The sequence below is a fragment of the Alnus glutinosa genome, chromosome 6 (genome assembly GCF_958979055.1).
Source record: "Alnus glutinosa chromosome 6, dhAlnGlut1.1, whole genome shotgun sequence".
Lineage (NCBI taxonomy): Eukaryota > Viridiplantae > Streptophyta > Magnoliopsida > Fagales > Betulaceae > Alnus > Alnus glutinosa.
In genome coordinates this window covers 1,696,458-1,716,808 of record NC_084891.1, presented here as the reverse complement: position 1 = coordinate 1,716,808, position 20,351 = coordinate 1,696,458, and the positions used below count along the sequence as shown (strand labels likewise).

Below are 20,351 nucleotides of genomic sequence, written 5' to 3'. Positions count from 1 at the left end.
CTTTGGCAAGTGCCTTTTATGAAGTCCCAGGCGCTTGAGACGAGCACCCGTAAAATTTCATATACTCTAAAAATGTAACTATGTCGACTTGGCTATTTTGTTTTTAATTACCCAATAAAAAAAGATGTGATGAGCTAGAATCAAAATCAAAGTGAGTAAGAAAGTAGGGATACGGAGGTCCATTCAAGTAAAACAATTGAAAAAAAAAAAGAAAGCATACCAAAGGCTGAAACTCTTCGTTCGCGCTCATATTCATGCTTTTTCTCGAACCACAGCCAGCCCCAAGTTCCCCACCCCCACAAAACCTCTCTCTCTTTCCTTCAATTTCTAATTCTCTCGTCTTTTTTCCTTTTTCTTTTGGACATGGGTAGAAGTAATGAAAAATGATATGTTTTTTTTTATAAGAATTCATTAAAAAGCGCAGAGGGGTGCAACCCTAGTACACAGGAAGTATACAAAATGATATGTTAATTAGAGAAGCCACAAAAAGCATAACTTTAGATTGATAAAACAAAGAAAGAGAATACCTAAGGCTAAGCCCCACTAGTTGATGAAAATCCATTACGAATCCAATTTATTTAGGATTAAAGCTTAGTAGTTGAGTTGAGTGTTTTCGAGACCTTTCGCTCTAGGGATTTTCCTTTTTATTTTTTAGGGAAAACTTAACTTAACCCCTAAAACTTCCATCACTTTTGCAATCTCTCCCCTAAAGTTCAAAAACTCACAATTTAGTGTATCAAAATTTCAATTTTTTACAATCTCACCCCTCCCATTAGGATTTGGGGTTAAATCAGATGGTCAAAGGATAAAATGATCCTCATAATCTTGTAAAACTTTATAAAATTATGGGATAATTATACTTTACCCCCCTGTTTTATCCACGGGGTGGCGATTTACCCCCATATGTACCAAAATTGTTAGATGACCCTTCTGAACTTGTCAACGTGTGGTAAGTTATACCTTCCGTCCATTCGGCCGTCTATTTGGACAAAAAATCGGTCACATGCGTTGCATGTGACTGTTTAAAGGATTTCACCTTCCAAAAATACCCTCTTCCCCGTCAACCTTCTTACCTGCTCATGCATTAAAAGAACAAAAGAACAAAAAAAGAAAAAACTCATTCAACTCGATTGTCTAGCTAGCTGCTCCGACACCGCCAGTTGCTTCAACCAAGTGGTTCACAGATCTTATGTTGTAGGTTGTAGGTCGTCCCCAAAGTTGCTCGTGCTGCAAACGAGCACGGAGCAGTGACCTACCGGTGCGACGATCGGGTTGGATCGCCGATGGATTGCGATAGATTGCCCAACGGCTACTAGCCGTTGGAGAAAACCATGCAAACAAAACATCTTCACCTCAACATTGGTATCCATCACAAACCTTAGTTTGATCTAATCTGCAAAAGCCCAGAACCATTTATAGCTACAAATTAAGACCCATTTGATAAACCCATCAAGAGTTTCTGACTTTTAATAAAAATCTTATGATTTCAGCTTCCTTCTCTTTTTCCCAGCCATAGTGATTAGTGAGAACCAAATGAAGCGGCTTTTGCCTAGACAGAGAGAGAGACTTTAGAGAGAAAGTTCAGAGTAGAGAGAGAGCCTGTATGTGGACATGTGGAAGTGGTGGTGGCAACACGTGTGAATCCTTAAGAATCAGGTGTGAGAGTTTTCACACTTTCAGTCTCCATGAACCAATCAATTGAAGCCAAGTCAGAATGATTTCACATGAAGTTGATATTTGTTGACTTTATGTGAGGAAGAAGAAAGAGGTTTTGAGGAAGAAGAAGCTAGGCTGATGATGTTGAGTTGGAGCTCTGTTGCAGCAATGAAAAATAGAGTCGAACAGAGACTCTTGTTTTGCATGTTTTGTTCTTTCCCTGACCAACTCTTTTTCTGCAAAATGTTATGGTGTGCCTCATCAAACTCAAATAATTACTACGTATGCTAGTACGTGGCATCATGCATGACAAAATGAAACACCCTCTGCGTGCAACGTGTATTTCATATTCTTGTAGGTGGCGTGGACCATGGTACCAACTTCTAGTCCGTCTAGTAAAGGTGAAAACCTGCACAATGGGGAAGCACCCATGGTTCGAAAACTTGGAAAACACCAGCCTAAAGTAGTGGTCAGCTCATATGATGCAGTACCTGGTCTCAGCCCATGCAGTCCCGGGCTTGACGATTGCTTTCAACATTATCATCGCATGGGATTTCACTGTCCGGTTGATGCCATGCGAGGCATTTTGGGTGCACCAAGCCTGGATTAGCCGACGTAATGTGTGATTAGGGGTTAGGTCGGATTCTTTTGGCAAAGGATGTTTGCTGACCGGACATGTGGTATTCTTGCTTGAGAACAACCAGTGTTTGATGCTTTCCTTATCGTAAGTAACAAGCACATCAGCCTTACGGGCAGATGCAAGACATCGGGGAGGGCTTCCACGCCGGAGGAGGCTGTCGGGGCTCTGAGATGAACGGACTGATCTAGGCTTGAAGATGGCTGTTATGCATGATCAGAAGAAGATGAGGATGGGTCAGCAAGAAGGAGAGAAAGCAAGGAATCTTCGAGATTTTGAGGTGGGCTTGCCCACGTGGTAGAATGGGGTATTTTGGGAAGCAAAAATGCATTAATAGGTCACGTGCAACGCACATGACCGACTTTCCGACCAAACAGACAGTCGACTAGATGGAAGGTAAACTTTGCCACACATTGACAAGTTCGGGAAGGTCATCTAACAATTTTGGTACATTGGGGGGTAAATCGCCACCCCGTGGATAAAACAGGAGGGTAAAGTGTAATTATCCCTAAAATTATCTTTAAAATTACAATTGATTTTTTTTTTTTTTTAAAAAAAAATGAGGGTTATTTTGAGAAATTCTCACCCCTCTGTTAAAATTTAACCGAAAATCCTAACTGAGGGGTGATATTGCAAATTTTTTAAAGTCCGATACACTAAATTTAGAGTTTTTTAACTTTGGGGGGAAGATTGCAAAAATGATGAAAGTTCAGGGGGGTTAAGTAAAGTTTTCCATATTTTTTTATTTTTTTGGGTTCTAGTCTGACTCAATCTTCATCTTAGCTCTCCGAGAAATTTTTTTTCTTTCATTTTTTTTTACTTCCAAATTATTTTTTTTCTCAAAATCTACTCAGCAGCCCAGTTTATCTGCATTTTACTCTCTAAGACATATAGACTGTGCATTGGCTGCCTTTATTTTTCTTTTGAGCTTCTATCAAATTATAATTAATTAATTTTTCAGCTTAAAACAGTCTTGTTTATGTTTGATCTTAAAAATATTTAATTTCATGCAAAATATCTTAACACTTTTTTTGTTTTAACAAAAACATGTAACAAAATGCCCAATCTTTTCTTCAGTTCATCCTCTAAAACATATATAAGCTTTAATAAATATCAGTTTTTGAGATACAACTGAATTAGATACGCAGTTCTTATAGCCAATGAATGCCTGGATAGCCAAAGGCAGTCAGGGGAGGCCGGATTATTGTGCAAACTGGATTTGGAGAAGCATATGATCACGTGAATTGGGATTTCCTCCTTTACATGCTTCAGAGGTGTGGGTTTGGGGAGAGGTGGAGGGAATGGATTAAATTTTGCGTTTCTACAATAAAATTTTCCATTTTGATTAATGGCGTCCCTTTTGGTTTATTTTAGAGCTCGCAGGAGATTAGGCAAGGTGATCATCTTTCTCCTTTGCTGTTTGTGGTGGTTATGAAAGCGCTTAGCAGGATGTTGAATGCATCTATGCTCTAAGGCTTGCTGTTAGGTTTCTCAGTGGGCTTCATAGGTAATGAAGCTTTAGTGGTGAATCATTTACTGTTTGCGGATGATACCTTAATTTTTTGTGGAGCACAGGCCAAGCATGTTAGAAATTTGAGATGTACCTTCTTATGTTTCGAAGCGGTGTCAGGGTTGAGGATCAATTTAGGCAAATCAGAATTGGTCCCCATTGGCGAGGTGGAAGATGTAGAGTCTTTGGCACATATTCTGGGTTGTAGAATTGGGTCTCTGCTGATGACTTATTTGGGTATGCCGTTGGGGGCATCGTTCAAATCTATTTCTATTTGGAATAGGGTTAATGAGAAAGTGGAACGAAGGTTGGCTAGTTGGAAGAAACTATATTTATCCAAGGGTGGTAGGGTGACATTGATTCACAGTATTCTTTCTAGCATTCATACTTATTATTTATCTCTATTCCCTAATCCTATGTGTAGCTAAGAAACTGGAGCGGCTTCAAAGGGAGTTTCTGTGGAGTGGTTTGGGTGATGAGACTAAATTTCATTTAGTCAATTGGCAACGAGTTTGTACTTCAATCAAGGCTGGTGGACTGGGAGTTCGTAATGTTATTAATTTTAATCAAGCCTTATTGGGGAAGTGGATTTGGAGGTTCTCTCAGGAGTGCAATGCTTTGTGGAGATCGGTGATTGAGGTGAAGTATGGGAGTGTGATGGGAGGTTGGTGTTCTTTAACGGTAACGGGGCCTTATGGTGTCAGTGTTTGGAAGTTTATTCAAAGGGGGTGGGATAATTTTGCCAAGTATTTTGCGTTTTGAGGTGGGTGATGGATCTCTCATTCGCTTTTGGCATGATTTATGGTGTGAGGACAAGCCTCTCAAGCTCTGTTATCCAGCTTGGTACTCTATTGCGCGTTCTCCTGATGCTTGGGTGGTGGATAATTTGTCTGTGGTAGGAGGCGTGGTTCATTGGAATGTTCTCTTTACGCGCTATGCTCAGGATTGGGAGGTGGAGATGGTGATATCCTTCTATGAACAGTTATACTCTATTCGGGTTCGGCATGGGGAGGTTGATAGGGTGGTGTGGAATCTTTCCAAGAAGAGGAATTTTGAAGTGAAGATTTTCTACAAAGCATTAGTTTGTCACGAGGCAGCTTCTTTTCCTTGGAAGGGTATATGGTGTGTTAAAGCTCCGAAGCGGGTGGCGTTCTTTGTTTGGACAGCGACTTTAGGAAGATTTTAACTCATGACAATTTACATAGGCGTGGTATTGTGGTGGTAGAGTGGTGTGTTATGTGTAAAAAGCATGGGGAATCCGTTGATCACCTTCTTCTTCATTGTGATGTAGCACGAGTTGTTTGGAGTTCTTTTTATAGCTTGTTCGGGGTGGAGTGAGTTATACCTAATAGTGTCTTGGATTTATTGAGTGGTTGGGGAACTTTGCTTGGTCGTGGTCCTGTTATCCGTATTTGGAAGTAGGTTCCTTTATGTGTTTTGTGGGGCTTGTGGCGTAAGAGAAATTCTAGGCTTTTTGAGGATGTGGAGGTATCGGTTGGGGCTCTTTGTAGAAATGTGTTTAATATGTTATATCTTTGGGTGTCGGCACATAGCCCGGGTAGTATGCTGTTCGCTGGTTTTTTACTTTCTTGTTCGTTTCTTTCCTCTGATTAGGGGCACTTTTGTATATTTCATGTGTACTAGGGTTGCGCCCCTCTGCGCTTTTTAATGAATTCTTTCTTATAAAAAAAAAAAAAAAAAAAAAAAGATACGACTTCATTATTATTATTATTATTGGATAAGTAATCGTACTTCATTATTTTATAATTTGGGTTCATTAAATTTGTACAATGTTTAGAAATTGGCGTCTTATTGCCTTTTCTACCAGCACCGCAGACAGTACAAGGACTTGGCACCTAGAGGTTATGATTCACCTTAACAATAATGCATGGCATATTGGATACAAATATTCTTGTCAAGGTGGATCAACAAGAATATTCCAGTGTTGGAATTGAGCAAAGGACAGTATAGAGGCCAATGGAGGTATGTGCAAATAACAAAGATGTTTCAGCACAGTATTTTCTTTAGTATCTTTTTTTAAATTTCTTCTCCTTTCACTTGGATTACAAATCCATTTACAAGAAAGCTAATCTAACTCTTAAAGAAAGGCCTCAGTCTAGTAGCAGTTAGGGTCATTTCCACCCTACTGAAGTACTACTTGGCCTTGTATATTTGCTCCCTCCACTCTCTTCTTGTAATGACTATACACATCTTTTTGGCTAAATTTCTCTCTTCCCCCCACCCCCCTCCCTTTTTAAAATGTATACTGTCAAAATGATAATATACCTGGTTAGACAAAATGCCATTCACAACCAACCTAGGGAGAACAGCTCGTGATTTCTGGCCCCTCCCTGACGTGGGTACCCTTTCAACATCAATATCGTCCTGAATAATATGAACAAACTGTTTTCAAGGTAATATGGGCAAACACTTTATGGTAGGGCTGTCAATGGTTTCAATCATTTTTTTTTTTTATAAGTAAGAAAATTTCATTAAAAAAGCGTAAGGCGCCCCTAAGTACACAGGAAGTATACACAGGAACAACTAAGCTAGCCCACATGAAAAACCCACAAGAAACTACATACCCACAACACCCAAAACCCACATTAAACCCAACATACAAAAGCCCCCAATCATAGTGTCAATGGTTTCAATCATAGAGTCAAAGTGGTGCAAAATTTGAATATGCAATCTATTCAGATCTGTAAATAAAAGTTCAGATAGATCATGAATTCCAAAGCGTCTTGCTGAACTCACATCATGCCATATTCACACTGAATTTACTCACTGACAAGCATATACCATGGTTCTCAATCTTAATTCTATCAGCTACCTTCAAACTATATGTTTACTTCAACCAAAGTGGTGGCAGATACCTGTGAAGGTTTAAACTCCTGCTTAGCAAGCTCAACAGCTTTAGTCCCGCCTAAGAAATTTGGATTTGAAGAATTTATATAATCCATCTGAAAGAAATAAGTTCATATATCAGCAGTGAAACATGTCAGCATTTGTGTGTGTCAGAATTGATGTCATTGAAAACGATACATTTTTTATTCAAGCGAAAGATTGCCATTTAGTATGAAACTTCAGTGTAACTAAAGCACAATCACTTATTATGTGAGAACCAAGAAAGACCAAAACAGCAGAGTCAAAGCCATCAAATGCTCTAATGACATTATTCGATGAAAATTCAAGACAGCAAACAGCATACAGAAAAAATTTTGTATTAACTAAGAACAATTGAGTGATACAAGCAGGAAATTTTGTATTAACTAGGAACAAATATGATTTCAACCGCATTGAGTGATACAAGCAGGAAATTTTCAAAGCTACTGAAAGCTGAAAGAATAATAAAACTTTTAAGTGATTCTTGATGCTTGATCTCAGGATACAAGTTCCTCAACTCTTTGCTATGTTATTGAATTAGCCAACTGCTGGTGAGACAACAAGCAATGTAGAAGAAAGTTTGAAGAGAGAGACGAAGAAGATGAATTGAGAAGTAAAAGAGAAGAAGAAGACGCACGGGAGAGAGAAGAAATCAGGACGGGAAGACAACAACAGTCGATATTCTCTTTATTTCATCAAAAACTAATTATCAGAGTACAATATAATGCTTAAATAGACTAGGAATTAACCCTAACCTTAATTTCCCTTGGGCTGATAGCCCATTAAAATAACATAAGGCCCAACGAAAAGAATCCAAAGTCTAAAAATTAAATTAACATAACACTGAAAAATAAAATAACATAACAGTAAAATGCGACATAATTAAAAGTGCCAAAAGTAAAGTTTCCAGCTATCAAGGTTGGTCGTCCTCAGATATCAAGACCCAAATACAACAGCTCAAAGGCTCACAAACAAAGGGTTCCTCCCTAGTACAAAGCACCAATTCTGAGCTTGCCTGACCATTCCTTTCTGCACAACACATAGCAAGCCCATCTAGACTACAAGAATCATTGCCTCCCAAACAACTTGCTTCACCCGCCTTGACCTCCAGCCCACTGTCCATTTCCTTATTTGATTGACCCTCTTCATTAACGGGGCTATCTTTTTTTGATAAGTAAGAAAGGTTTTATTAAAAAAGCGTAAGGCGCCCCAAGTACACCGGAATAACCAAAACCAGCCCACAAAAAGAAACTCAAATAAACCCACAAGGACCTAAGCCCTTGAACTCGGAAAACCCACAAAGAGCACTCAAAGCTACAAGAAAAAAACTCAAACAAACCCACAAAAACCTAAACCCTTAAACCCAAAACCCACAAGGAACACTCAACGCTCCAACACCTGAGCCTTTCATTTCCTTCGCCTAGAGGGCACGCTTGCATCACCATAGTCAATGGACCTTTTCATATTCAACGCATCTCTCCTCCCTTTGATCTTAAGACGCACACCCTTTTTAACCCGATGAAAATCCTCTTCAATGGCATCCAAAATTGCGAAGGACGGATCTTCATCTTCAACACCATCCGACACCCAATCCAAGGGCATGTCGGAAGGACAGACACCTAAGGTGTAGCGCCCTAGCTTTCTAAGCAAGCCGTAAGTGTAATTATCTAAAATTACACGTAACACTACTACATATAATTGTACCAAAGCATCTAATTAAAACTTCACACATTATATATATATATATATATATATCAACAACTAAGAACTTAGTTTACCAAAACTGCTATAGGCAATTGGCTACATCTTTTACAAGGTTATTAACAACACACTATAGATCAGAAATTGCCATAAGTGGCACACTTTTTTTTTTTTTGATAAGTAAGAAGACTTTATTAATGAAAGCGTAAGGCACCCCTAAGTACACAGGCAGTATACATAGGAAAGACCGAAACTAACCCACAAAAGCCCAAAAAAAACCAACAAGAACAACACAACCCATCACCCACCAAAGAACAAACACAACCCACCACCCACCAAGAAACCCAACTAAGAACAATACAACCCACCACCCACCACAGCACACAAGCCTACAACAAGTGTGCCTTTCCTTTTCTCCTCCTAGAGTGAACTTTCGCATCACCATAATTAATGGAGCTATGTAGGTTTAGAAGCTCCCTTTTTCCTTTAGACTTTTGACGCACAATCATTTTCTCCCGCTGAAACTCTTCTTCCATGGCATCCCTAATTGCCAAGGCCTCCTCCCCAAAAGCCCCTTCCAAAGCCCAATCCAAGGGCGAACCATCCCAAAAATCATCTTCCTCCTCCTCCCAAACTACAATCTCCCCGTTATGATCAAAGCCGATAGGCCAACTCTGAGATTGGGAGAAACCACTTCCCTCAACGGAACAAGGATAGATGCAGCCTCTCGGAGGAGAGGAAGGACCAACCACCCCAATGTCCATGACCTCCCGCGTCAAAACGGGAGGGACAGAAACAATCGGGGGAAGATTGAGGAAACCCTTCCTAAAAAGCCCCTGTTTAGCTGGAGGCTGATTCTTCTTTTTCTTCGCATGACACTCTCCACCCTTTACCTTAAAAGGAATAGGTTCTGCGGACAGCTTTGAGGCTACCAAAGAGTCAGATAGCAACCCATCATTCCATACCACAATCTGCCCTGCCCTGATCTCCCTAGCTCTCCTGTAGTAATGCTTAAAAGGCTGCAACAAGGGGGAGGAGGAAGAACGAAGCTTCTTCCCTAGCTCAGAGGCTCCTGAGAGAGAAGGAAAAACAGAGAGCTCTTCACCACTCAAAGACCCAGACAGTGCCGGAGGACCAGCTAAAGTCGCCGGCGACGGCAACGGCAAATCCGCAGTCGGCAGAGGAGGGAAGACGAACGGAGTAGCCGACTCAACCATAGACGACCCACCACCAGAACAGTCTCACCTGTTGAACCACCATCTCCGACAAAGCGAGATCGCACAGCCTAGAAGAAGCCACCGAAGTCGTCTTCGGCAACGACGACCGTGAAGAACTAGGTTTTGGCATGAAGCAACCTAAGCGCAAACCTTTTCGACTCAGTCCAATCCTTGCAAGCCGGTCTAGTAGCTTCTTAACAGCCCGGCCCAAAGCCAAGTTGAAACCTATGACCCACGTGCGCAACTTTGAAATTTCAAATTTCAAACTCGCACGTGGAAGAAAAGACATACCCATAAGTGGCATACTAAAATACACACGTCTAACACTACAAGTATTTTTACTATTAACATTAAGTACGTCAGTCTTTCCAAAAACTGAGGCTTCCAGTCAACCTCTCTCATCATAGATCGGACACTCAAACAGGTCCACGTCTTCTTCTTCCTCCTCATCAACCGCATCTATAAAAATTATGGGTGAAAGAGTGAGTCCACGGCTTAGCAAGTTCAAGCAAACTGACCATTTATAATCTGAGCCCTCAGTTGTTTATAAAATATCTCATCACTAGTGTTTACTAAACAGCCACGTATGCAGGGTTTTCACAAAGTTATTTTCAATAAAAGTATGGCTTAATAGTAAACCATGTGATAGACAGTTTGATACATAATAATAAAACATAAATATCTTCCTTTGCATTTTCTTACTACATAATTAACTCCACATGTTATAATATGAAGTAGTAAAACAGTTCATAGCATGATAAGTAAAACATCAGTTAAAATCATCATATTTTAAGCACACAACATTGCAAAACATCACATATCATCTCATCATATCAATAAGTAAATTTATATTCCAACTTATCCTTAGGAGTTTGCTAAGTGCTACCCCACTTAACCGCAAGGTTGCTAATAATATATCCATCTTATAGCTTCGAGGTGTTAAGTGTTACCTCATTTAACCGCAAGGTTGCTAATAATTTATCCCTCTTATAACTTTGAGGTGTTAGGCGCATAATCCTCACCTAACCGCTGGGCCTTTGCATGTATTCATACATAATTTCCATATAATATTATCATTTTTGCAAATCACATTTTTCCTTTCAAAACTCAATCACTTTTCATAAATCATATCCTTTGAAAACACATTTTCATTTAACACATATGTAAAACATCACAAAATATATTCATAAGTGTAATCAAAATAACAGGGCTCAAGAAAACATATATGACATGCTTTTGTAAAATAATGTGATAGAACATAGGAATTATGGAAGTTGAAACCGTGCTCTTTACCGAGCATTCATTGATCATATATAGAGTTTGATTACAGAGTTTAAGCTAAACACTAACTCTAGTCTAGCAACCGGTTTCTACCTCTAAATACATTCAAACTATAACACTTGGCATCTTTATCTAGTTATGAGACTATTGCATTAGGACTCTATAACATGTCTCGGCTTTTGGATAGAATTAGAGAACTTCTTAGTAGAGTCCCGGTTGGACACCTCCACAGAGTGAGCTGTACAAGACTCCTGCTGAGACTTTGAGTCTTGTGCGAGAGGTGTTCTAATACCCTCCCGCAAGCTCAACGGGGGAGATCGCACGTTGAGCTTGAAATAGAGTTGTTGAAACTTGGCCGAAACAAGTGGTTTTGTAAGAACATCGGCAAGCTGATCGGAGCTAGGAACAAACCGAACCACCAATGACTTATCAGCAACGCGATCTCGAACAAAGTGGAAATCAATTTCCACATGCTTGGTACACGCATGGAATACCGGATTAACGGACATGTAGGTGGCACCAATATTATCACACCAAAGAGTTGGGGGTGAGGAGGTCCGAACACCAAGTTCTTGAAGGAGGGCCTGGATCCATAAGAGTTCAGCTGTGGTGTTTGCAACAGCCTTATACTCGGCTTCTGTAGAGGACCGAGAGACAGTGGGTTGTTTGCGGGAGCTCCAAGATACCAAATTTGAACCAAGAAAAACACAATATGCACCGGTGGAATGACGATCGTCTGGACATCCAGCCCAATCAGCATCCGAGTAAGCTTGAAGAACATTGGAAGATGAGCGATGAAGAAGAAGTCCATGAGACAGTGTATACTGCAAGTATCTGAGAATTCTTTTAACGGCCTGCCAATGTGGTTTAAGTGGTCGATGCATGAATTGGCACACGCGGTTTACAGCAAAGCTTAAGTCTGGTCTTATGAGAGATAGATATTGTAGGGAGCCGACTGTACTGCGATAGAGAGACGGATCTTCCATTGGGTCCCCTGAAATGGCAGAGAGGACGGATGAGGAAGCCATTGGAGAAGTAATAGGCTTTGCTTCATGCATGTTTGTCTTCTTTAAAAGATCCATAATATAGCGCCGTTGAGAGAGAAGAAGACCTGAGTTCAGTTTGTGAACTTCAACACCAAGAAAATAGTGTAAATCACCCAAATCCTTAACTGCAAATTCAGCATTAAGGAGGCGAAGTAAGTCCGGGATGGCAGCTGGATCTGAAGCTGTGATGATGATGTCATCAACGTAAATAAGCAGGAATACGATGACTGACTGTGTTTTGTAGAGAAAAAGAGACGAGTCGGCCTTGGACCCGACAAAGCCAAGTTGGATGAGCTTTGTACTTAACCTGGAAAACCAGGCTCTAGACGCCTGTTTGAGGCCATATATAGCCTTGTGGAGCCTGCACACATGATGAGGAAAGTTAGGATTGGTAAATCCCGGTGGCTGAACCATATGAACCTCCTCGGACAAAAGACCATGAAGAAACGCATTTTGTATATCGATCTGTTTCATTGACCAACCAACAGAATATGCAAGGGACAGCACTGTTCGGATCGTAGTGGGCTTAACAACTGGACTATAAGTTTCTCCATAGTCCACACCTGCTTGTTGATGGAATCCTTTGGCTACCAACCGAGCTTTGTGTCTCTCAATAGAACCATCAGCCTTCCGTTTCAGTTTGAACACCCATTTGCAACCTACTGGATTTTGGGAGCCATGTGGAGGTACAAGAGACCATGTCTGGTTATGTAGAAGAGCATTAAACTCAAGTTGCATTGCATTTCTCCATTCTGGAATATTTACAGCATTTGAGAAACAGGTCGGTTCCTGAGTGGCTGAGGCATGTTGTGTTAATAAACCCCGAGGAGCAGGGTATCGGACAGTGCCATCTGTGAGCTGTCGTGGCTGAACTATATTGTTCATAGATCTGGTATGCATGGGATGTACTCGGGCAGGAGGTGTTTCCTCATAGGAACTGGAACAAGAGCCGTGTGGTTCTGCAAAATTGGAAGAAGAGGAATTGGAAGAAGAAGGTGGTGGTGCAGGAGGTTGTGGTGAAGATGGAGCGGGTGGAGGGACAAGAATAGGAGGAAATTAGGAGCTTGATCAGAAGTGGAATTAGGAGGAGTTGTAGAATCTTGAGAAGCATAAGGAAATCGGGATTCATGGAAGATGACATCCCGAGAGATGTAAACACGGCCAGATTCTATGTGAAGGCATTTATAGCCTTTGTGATGTTGACTGTATCCAAGAAAAACGCATTCTGTGGAGCGTTGAGAGAATTTATGAGTGTTGTAGGGTCTGAGATTTGGAAAACACGCGCACCCAAAAACTTTAAGAAACTTGTAATCAGGGACTTGATGAAATAGTTTTTCAAAGGGGGACTGATTATTGAGCAATGGAGTTGGCATTCGGTTGATGAGATAACAGGAGGTAAGGCAAGCATCCTCCCAAAATTTTTGAGGGAGCGAACTCTCGGCCAGTAGGGCTAGAGTGGTGTCAATTAAGTGGCGATGCTTGCGTTCGGCACACCCTTGTTGTTGGTGTGTATGAGGGCAAGAGATACGATGTGTGATGCCTTGAGATTGAAAATAAGAGTGAAGATTACGATATTCACCCCCCCAGTCCGATTGGACACTGATTATTTTTGTGTTTAAGAGTCGTTCAACCATAACTTGAAATTTAAGGAAGACAGACATGACATCTGATTTGGCTTGTAGAGGAAAAACCCAAGTAAAACGACTAAAGGCATCAATGAAAGAAACATAAAACCGACTTCCGTTTATTGATAATGTTGGAGAAGGTCCCCATACATCGGAGTAAATTAATTGTAAAGGACTACAAATTGAAATACTAGAAGAACTAAATGGCTGCTGATGACCCTTGGCTTGTGCACATGCAGAGCAGAGGGAGGAAGCCTTATTTGAGGAAACTGGAAGATGGAACTTAGAAAGAACATGCTGAACTGTGCGAAAAGCAGGATGACCCAAGCGCTTGTGCCATGAAGCTGTAGACGTGCGTTCACCGACAAAGGCTTGTTTTATTGACGAGGAACTGGCTGACGGAAGAAGGGGATAGAGGCCATCTTTAGTTGGCCCTTGGTGGAGGATGGCCCTGGTTTGAATGTCCTTAATCAAGAAATAAGATGAGTGAAATCCAAAAAAGACAGAATTGTCAAAGGCAAATTTTTGAACTGAAAGAAGATTTTTAGAGATGGATGGAACACGAAGGAGTTGGTTAAGAATAAATTTACGCCGAGAAAAGATGAATGATGCAGAACCAACATGAGAAATAGGCAAACCTGTTCCATCCCCTACTCGGATCTGATCCTGGCCGTGATATTCCTCACGAGACAAGTTGAGGTGCTGTAGCTCGTTAGTGACATGATGTGTAGCACCGGTGTCCAGATACCAAACATCCTCTGCTGGCAGTGCTGGTGTTGAGTAGTAGGCCTGTGGAGAAGGTAGAGGTTGCTGATCTGGAATAGACTCCTGGCAATGGTAGCAACGAAAAGCAGTGTGGCCAATTTTCCCGCAAATTTGGCAGGTAGGACGGGAACCGGTAGCAGCATCAGGAGAAAAGTAGGAGCCACGTCCACGATTGTTGGGAGAATAGCCACGACCACGGTTGAAGGGTCGTCCTCCACGGCCACGATAGCCCCTACCTCGAGAGGGGAAGGAGCGATTTGTAAAATTTGCAGCAGCTGGAGAAAGATCAAGGGCAGAGGTCTGCTGGTCCAAACGCATCTCGTGGGCCAGTAGATGACCATAAAGTTCATCAATGGATAAGGGATCAACCCTGGTGGTGATAGAGGTCACAAATGGGTCATATTCAGAGCCAAGACCCTTGAGGAGAAAAGAAACACTCTCAAAGTCATTGAGAGGTTGTCCGGCGGCAGCGAGAGTGTCACTAAGAGTCTTGATGGTTTGGAAGTATTCTGTAATAGAGCTGCTACCTTTCTTTACTGTGGCAAGCTGAAAATATATTTGCATGACTCTAGCACGGGCTTGAGATGCAAACATGGAAAGCAGAGTGGACCAGAGAGCAGCCGAGGTGGCGCTCCCAACTGCATGAACCACGTAGGGTTCGGTTAATGTGGATATAAGGATGCTGAGTATCATCTGATCACGCTGGTTCCACGCAAGAAATTCTGGGTTGACAATTGTGGCAGGCGCTCCATCATCAGTTGAAGGATTCGGAATCGTTTGAGGCGGAGGCTGAGAGGACCCATCAAGAAAGCCATAGGCGTCTTGTCCTTTGATGTAGGCGAGAGTCTGAGTTTTCCATGCCATAAAGTTTCCTTTGGAGAGTTTGATATGAAGATTCGGATTCATGTTAGGTACAGTAAAGACAACCGGTTGCGGTTGGGGAGGTGGTAGATGAGGTTGAGTGGCTATGGAAGCCACTGAACTGGCAGAAGCACTGGATTCAGAATCGGAATGAGCCATAGCTCAAGACGTGTGTCTTTGAGATGGCTCTGATACCATGATAGAACATAGGAATTATGGAAGTTGAAACTGTGCTCTTTACCGAGCATTCATTGATCATATATAGAGTTTGATTACAGAGTTTAAGCTAAACACTAACTCTAGTCTAGCAACCGGTTTCTACCTCTAAATACATTCAAACTATAACACTTGGCATCTTTATCTAGTTATGAGACTATTGCATTAGGACTCTATAACATGTCTCGGCTTTTGGATAGAATTAGAGAACTTCTTAGTAGAGTCCCGGTTGGACACCTCCACAGAGTGAGCTGTACAAGACTCCTGCTGAGACTTTGAGTCTTGTGCGAGAGGTGTTCTAATATAATGTAGGGTCAGTAAGTTTGAACTTACCGTTTAGGCTTATATTCCTTAGACGATTTTCTGCGGCTTCATACACTTTCTGCATTAATATTGTATCTTTATATTAGCCTATATTCTTTATTTTTCATTCCTAAGCCTTAATTTAAATCCTAAAAATTCGAGCAGCATAACGACATGTTTACAATGTCATACTGCAACTTGGGCATCATAACGACACATCTAAATATTATTTAGGCATCATAACGACATATGTAAAATATCTTAATATTATTTGAGTATCATAACGACTATGTAGCATTTTCCACGTATTTTTCATACGGACATTACTATGACACTAATGTAACATTTATTTAAACTTCTAACATTACTTGGGCATTACAACGGCGCTATTGTAAAACACCAAAAAATATTTGTGCAGCACAACGACACATTTGTAATTTTAAAAGAATGATTGAATATAATATCCTTCTCTGAGATATTCAATCACACTTTTCTCAGCAATTTAGACATTATATCGACATAATTTAAATCCTAATAATTAGAATGGACATAAACTAAGGATAAAAAAAAGTATACCTAACAATCCACTTGATGATGCTCCAATGTTTTTCTTACTATATATATATTTTTTTTTTGATAAGTAAGAAGAACTTTTATAAAAAAAGCGTAAGGCGCCCCTAGGTACACAGGAAGTATACACAGGAACAACCAAAACTAACCCAAAAAAACCCACAACACCAATGCCCCCGATTTCAGTCTCAACGGTGGTGCCTCAGGAGGTTAACTATGACGGGGTGGTAGTTCCTTATTCTCTTGCGAGTGGTTGCTCCCAAACTCGGAATTGGCCAGTTGGCGTGGATCATAATGGGGAGATTGTAGTATGGGAGGGAGATGAAGATGATTATTCGGAAGTTTTGCCTTTAGATTGGGCGTTGGATGGGGATTTTGGGGAGGGGGCTTTGGCTGTTCGGGACGCCTTGGAAGAGGAGTTCCAGGTTTTTGCGCGCCAGAAGTCTAAAGGAAAAAGGGAACTTCTTAATTTGCAGAGTTCCATCAACTACGGTGACGCGAAATATCCCTCTAGGCGTAGGAATGCCGGTCGGAGGATTTGTCAAGGTTCGAACATGGGGTCGGACTTGGTTTCGGTGCCGGATCCCGTTCTTGTCACCGATTCTTCTCATTTCCCTCTCCCGGGTTCTTCTTTGGCTTCCTCAGAGGCTGGTCGGAAACATTCTGTTCTTGAGGACTTAGGGAGTGGGTCAGAGAATTCTGCTGTGGGTCCACAAGTTTCCATTGAGATGGGCTCGCCGGTAGGGAGGATTCTTCCTCCCTTCTCCCTGGATGATCCCACCTCCAAGCCGTTATTTCAGGACAAGTGTCAAGGAAGGAAGACAAAGCCGGTGATGGGTCAAGGAAAACAACTCCAGCCTTTAACTCCTATGGAGTTGTCTATGGCATGCTCTATGTATTTCGGGGATAAGGGGGATAGATCTTTGGCTTTCCTCTCTGCCCTTGATGAGGAACATAGGCAATGGGATATGATTGAAGATTGTGAGATTTAGGGGCTTAGGGGATTAGGGGCTTAGGGTTGGGTGGTTTTTGTGGTTTGTTCCTTGTCGGGTCGGTTGTGAGGCTGTTGCTTCTTGTATACTCCGTGTGTACTAGGGGCGCCTTACGCTGTTTTTAATAAAATTACAATTACTTATCAAAAAAAAAAAACAGACCTACAACATATGTGCCTTGCCTTTCCTACGCCTAGAGGGGTAATTCGCGTCACCATAGTTAATGGAACTATGCAAATTTAGAAGCTCCCTTTTCCCTTTAGAGTTTTGACGCGCAAAAAACTGGAACTCCTCCTCCATGGCATCCCGAATAGCCAAAGCCTCCTCCCCAAAATCCCCATCCATCGCCCAATCTAATGGCAAACCATCCCAATAATCATCTTCATCCTCTTCCCACACCACAATCTCCCCGTTATGATCAAAGCCAACTGGCCAATTCCGAGTTTGGGAGAAACCATTCAAGCAACCACTCGCAGGGGAAGAAGGACCTACAACCCCGTCATTGTTGACCTCCTGAAGCGCCACGGTAGAGACTGAAATCGGGGGAATATTGAGAAACCCCTTCCTAAAAAGGCCCTGATTCACTGGCGTCATTGCCTTCTTTATTGCAGGAGGTTTTGCCGCCTTCTCAGCTGGCGGCACTCCACCTGAAACCCTCTTAACAACGAAGCCAACTGACATCTTCACAGCTTGCAAAGAGTCAGAAAGTAGCCCATCATTCCACTTCACAGAATGCCTTTCCCTCAATTTTTTTGCCCTTCTGTAGTAACACTGGAAGGGCTTAGAAGCCACCACAGGGAGGGGAGAGCGCAGCTTCTCTCCTAAGAGAGCTGCACCAGCGAGCGACGGAGCGGTAGAGAGGGGATTAGGAAACTGAAGCTTCCCCAAAGGAGTAAACTTAAAAGAAGTAGAAGCTGAACCCCCCGGAAAACCCAGATCCGGTGCCGGAAAAGGGGGGAAACCGAACCTATTAAAGGCTGGATTCACACTCGAGCAAGAAACCGCCGAAAGCACCTGGGACCTGCTCGACTCACCCCCGGAAAAAGACTCCGTTCCTGTATCTGTCCCTGTAACTGTCGCCGACGAGGACTCCGGCCTAGGATAGATCCCGACATCAGCCGAAGAAGCTGGACTCACGCCCACATTATCTCCCAACGCTGACACCTCCAAACCCCCAGGAAGAATCCGATTCAGAACCAACCCAGAGGACATCTCCGTTGTCGTCTCCGGCGAGGTTGGCGGCGGACAGGAAACTTTAGGTTTCCGCTTGATTCGGGTCACGCGAAAACCAAAAGGTTTTCGAAACAGCCCCGACCCGGTAAATCGGCTCAGAACTCTCCCCACGGCCCGGCCCAAAGCCAAATAAAAACCAGAACCCGACTTACGCCACGTCCGCAATCTCGAAATTTCAAATTTCAAATGAGAGTCCTTACCCTTCGGACATACAATCTGGTCTTTGCCCAACATATCAAACCGGTGAGCCTCCAAGGAAAAGCAATCCACCGCCGATCTCGGAATATCCTCTGCATGCCGCACCGCCGGAAGAAGATCGAACTCGCAAGGTGTCGCCCGCGAAGCCCTTAGCCCGGTCCGACCATCACCCACTATGGGCATCTTCTTCGCAACATCGGTCGAATCCGCCCTCACAACCTCTGCAAAAGAAGGCCCCGTCCACTTTGGAGTCAGGCCCAGAGTCATCCGAACTTCCTCCACAACCTTCTTCTCCGGTGTAGATGAGGAGCCGAGCCTGCCACTCACCGAACCTGAGACAAAATCGACAACCTTTCTCAGCTCGTCTGAGAATTTAAGCCATCCCCACCCTCCACGGCCCTCGGGGATAACAATGGATCCTTTTCGACCGCCCAATCCGAACATAGTCGCCTCTAAATAGCGCCCAGCTTCATTCCCACCTCTCCGAGCAATTAGAACCTTCGAACCTTCTCTAAATGACTTCACAAAGACTTCCTCTGTCGGGAGACCCATCAACACTTCCAACGTCGACGCAAGCCATTCGGCGCTCTGAACATTCAACAAGACCACACCCAGAAAATTTTTCCTCTTCTCCTCCACCCTCAACGTCAACGCCCCACCCAGAACCGAGAAGGTGAAAGCCTTCGACTCCACTAAGAAAACCTTATCCATCAACGTCACCCCCGGGACTATGACGACCAAACCCAAAAGAACTACATCGCCGAACAAAGAACCACCCAGACGAAACAGAAGACCGAAAATCAAAGCTAAAGGACCAGACAGGAGGCTGAAAGAGATAGAGAATGTGAGAGGACGGATGAGAAGTCGAAACCCTAGCTGGACGCGCTCTCACGCGCCGTCACTAGGACAGGAGGCAGAGTAAAATGTCCTTTTTTTACTATATATATATATATATATATATATATATATATATATATATATATATATATTTTCTTCTTTTAACATTGATCGTGCGAGGGAGATAGAGTGAGAGAAGGTAAATGAGTGAATATTTTTTCACATTGCACTAACAGTATTTATAAGCAGATTTTAAGGGACAAGGCTGGAATTTTTGAAAAAGCTTAAACAATGCTGTTACAGTGTAGTAGGCGCCGAATTTTCCAACTTTTATCCATTTGCTTCTTCAGAGTTCAGACCGTATTCTACCAGAATCTACAATGCGCTGGAGCTCTTTTTACATGTAACATAAGGATCCTAGCGTTTTCTCGTAGGTTTTGTTGACGAAGTCACCTTCTTAGTTTGAAAAGTCTTCACCAAGTTTTAACTAGTCTTATACTCTTAACAACATGGAACTCTTTTCTTCTCTTTTTCTTTTGAAACGGAATCCTCCATTCCGTCAACTTCTCTTCTCATTCTTTTATTCTTTCTTTTCTTTTTTATTTCTTTAAAGCTAACGTTGTCCCATCTTAAATTTTCTCTTCTATTTTTTTTTTAATTCTTTATTCTTTTATTTCTTTTCCCTATTTCTTTTAAAGCTACAGACTTCAAACCCATCTTAAAACTACAAAATAAAATTTTAATTTAATGACCCATTAATTAATCTTTGTATAATTTACATACAAATTTCCCACAATTTAATCTATTTAAAATCAAA

At 42.0% G+C, this 20,351-nt stretch overlaps 1 protein-coding gene across 3 annotated transcripts in view; it reads right to left on the bottom strand.

Annotated features, from left to right (window-relative positions):
* LOC133870675 (dynamin-related protein 3A-like) overlaps nt 1-20,351 on the bottom strand; it is a 36,604-nt gene that overhangs the window by 5,591 nt on the left and 10,662 nt on the right. The window contains exons 13-14 of one of the 3 annotated variants that reach the window (XM_062307847.1): nt 6,680-6,766; nt 6,090-6,206 (exon numbers count right to left, since the gene is read on the bottom strand). In XM_062307847.1, coding sequence (XP_062163831.1) covers nt 6,090-6,206; nt 6,680-6,766 — 204 coding nt within the window. The remainder of the gene's footprint in view (nt 1-6,089; nt 6,207-6,679; nt 6,767-20,351) is intronic. The other 2 variants (XM_062307848.1, XM_062307849.1) reach the window with 2 other exon arrangements.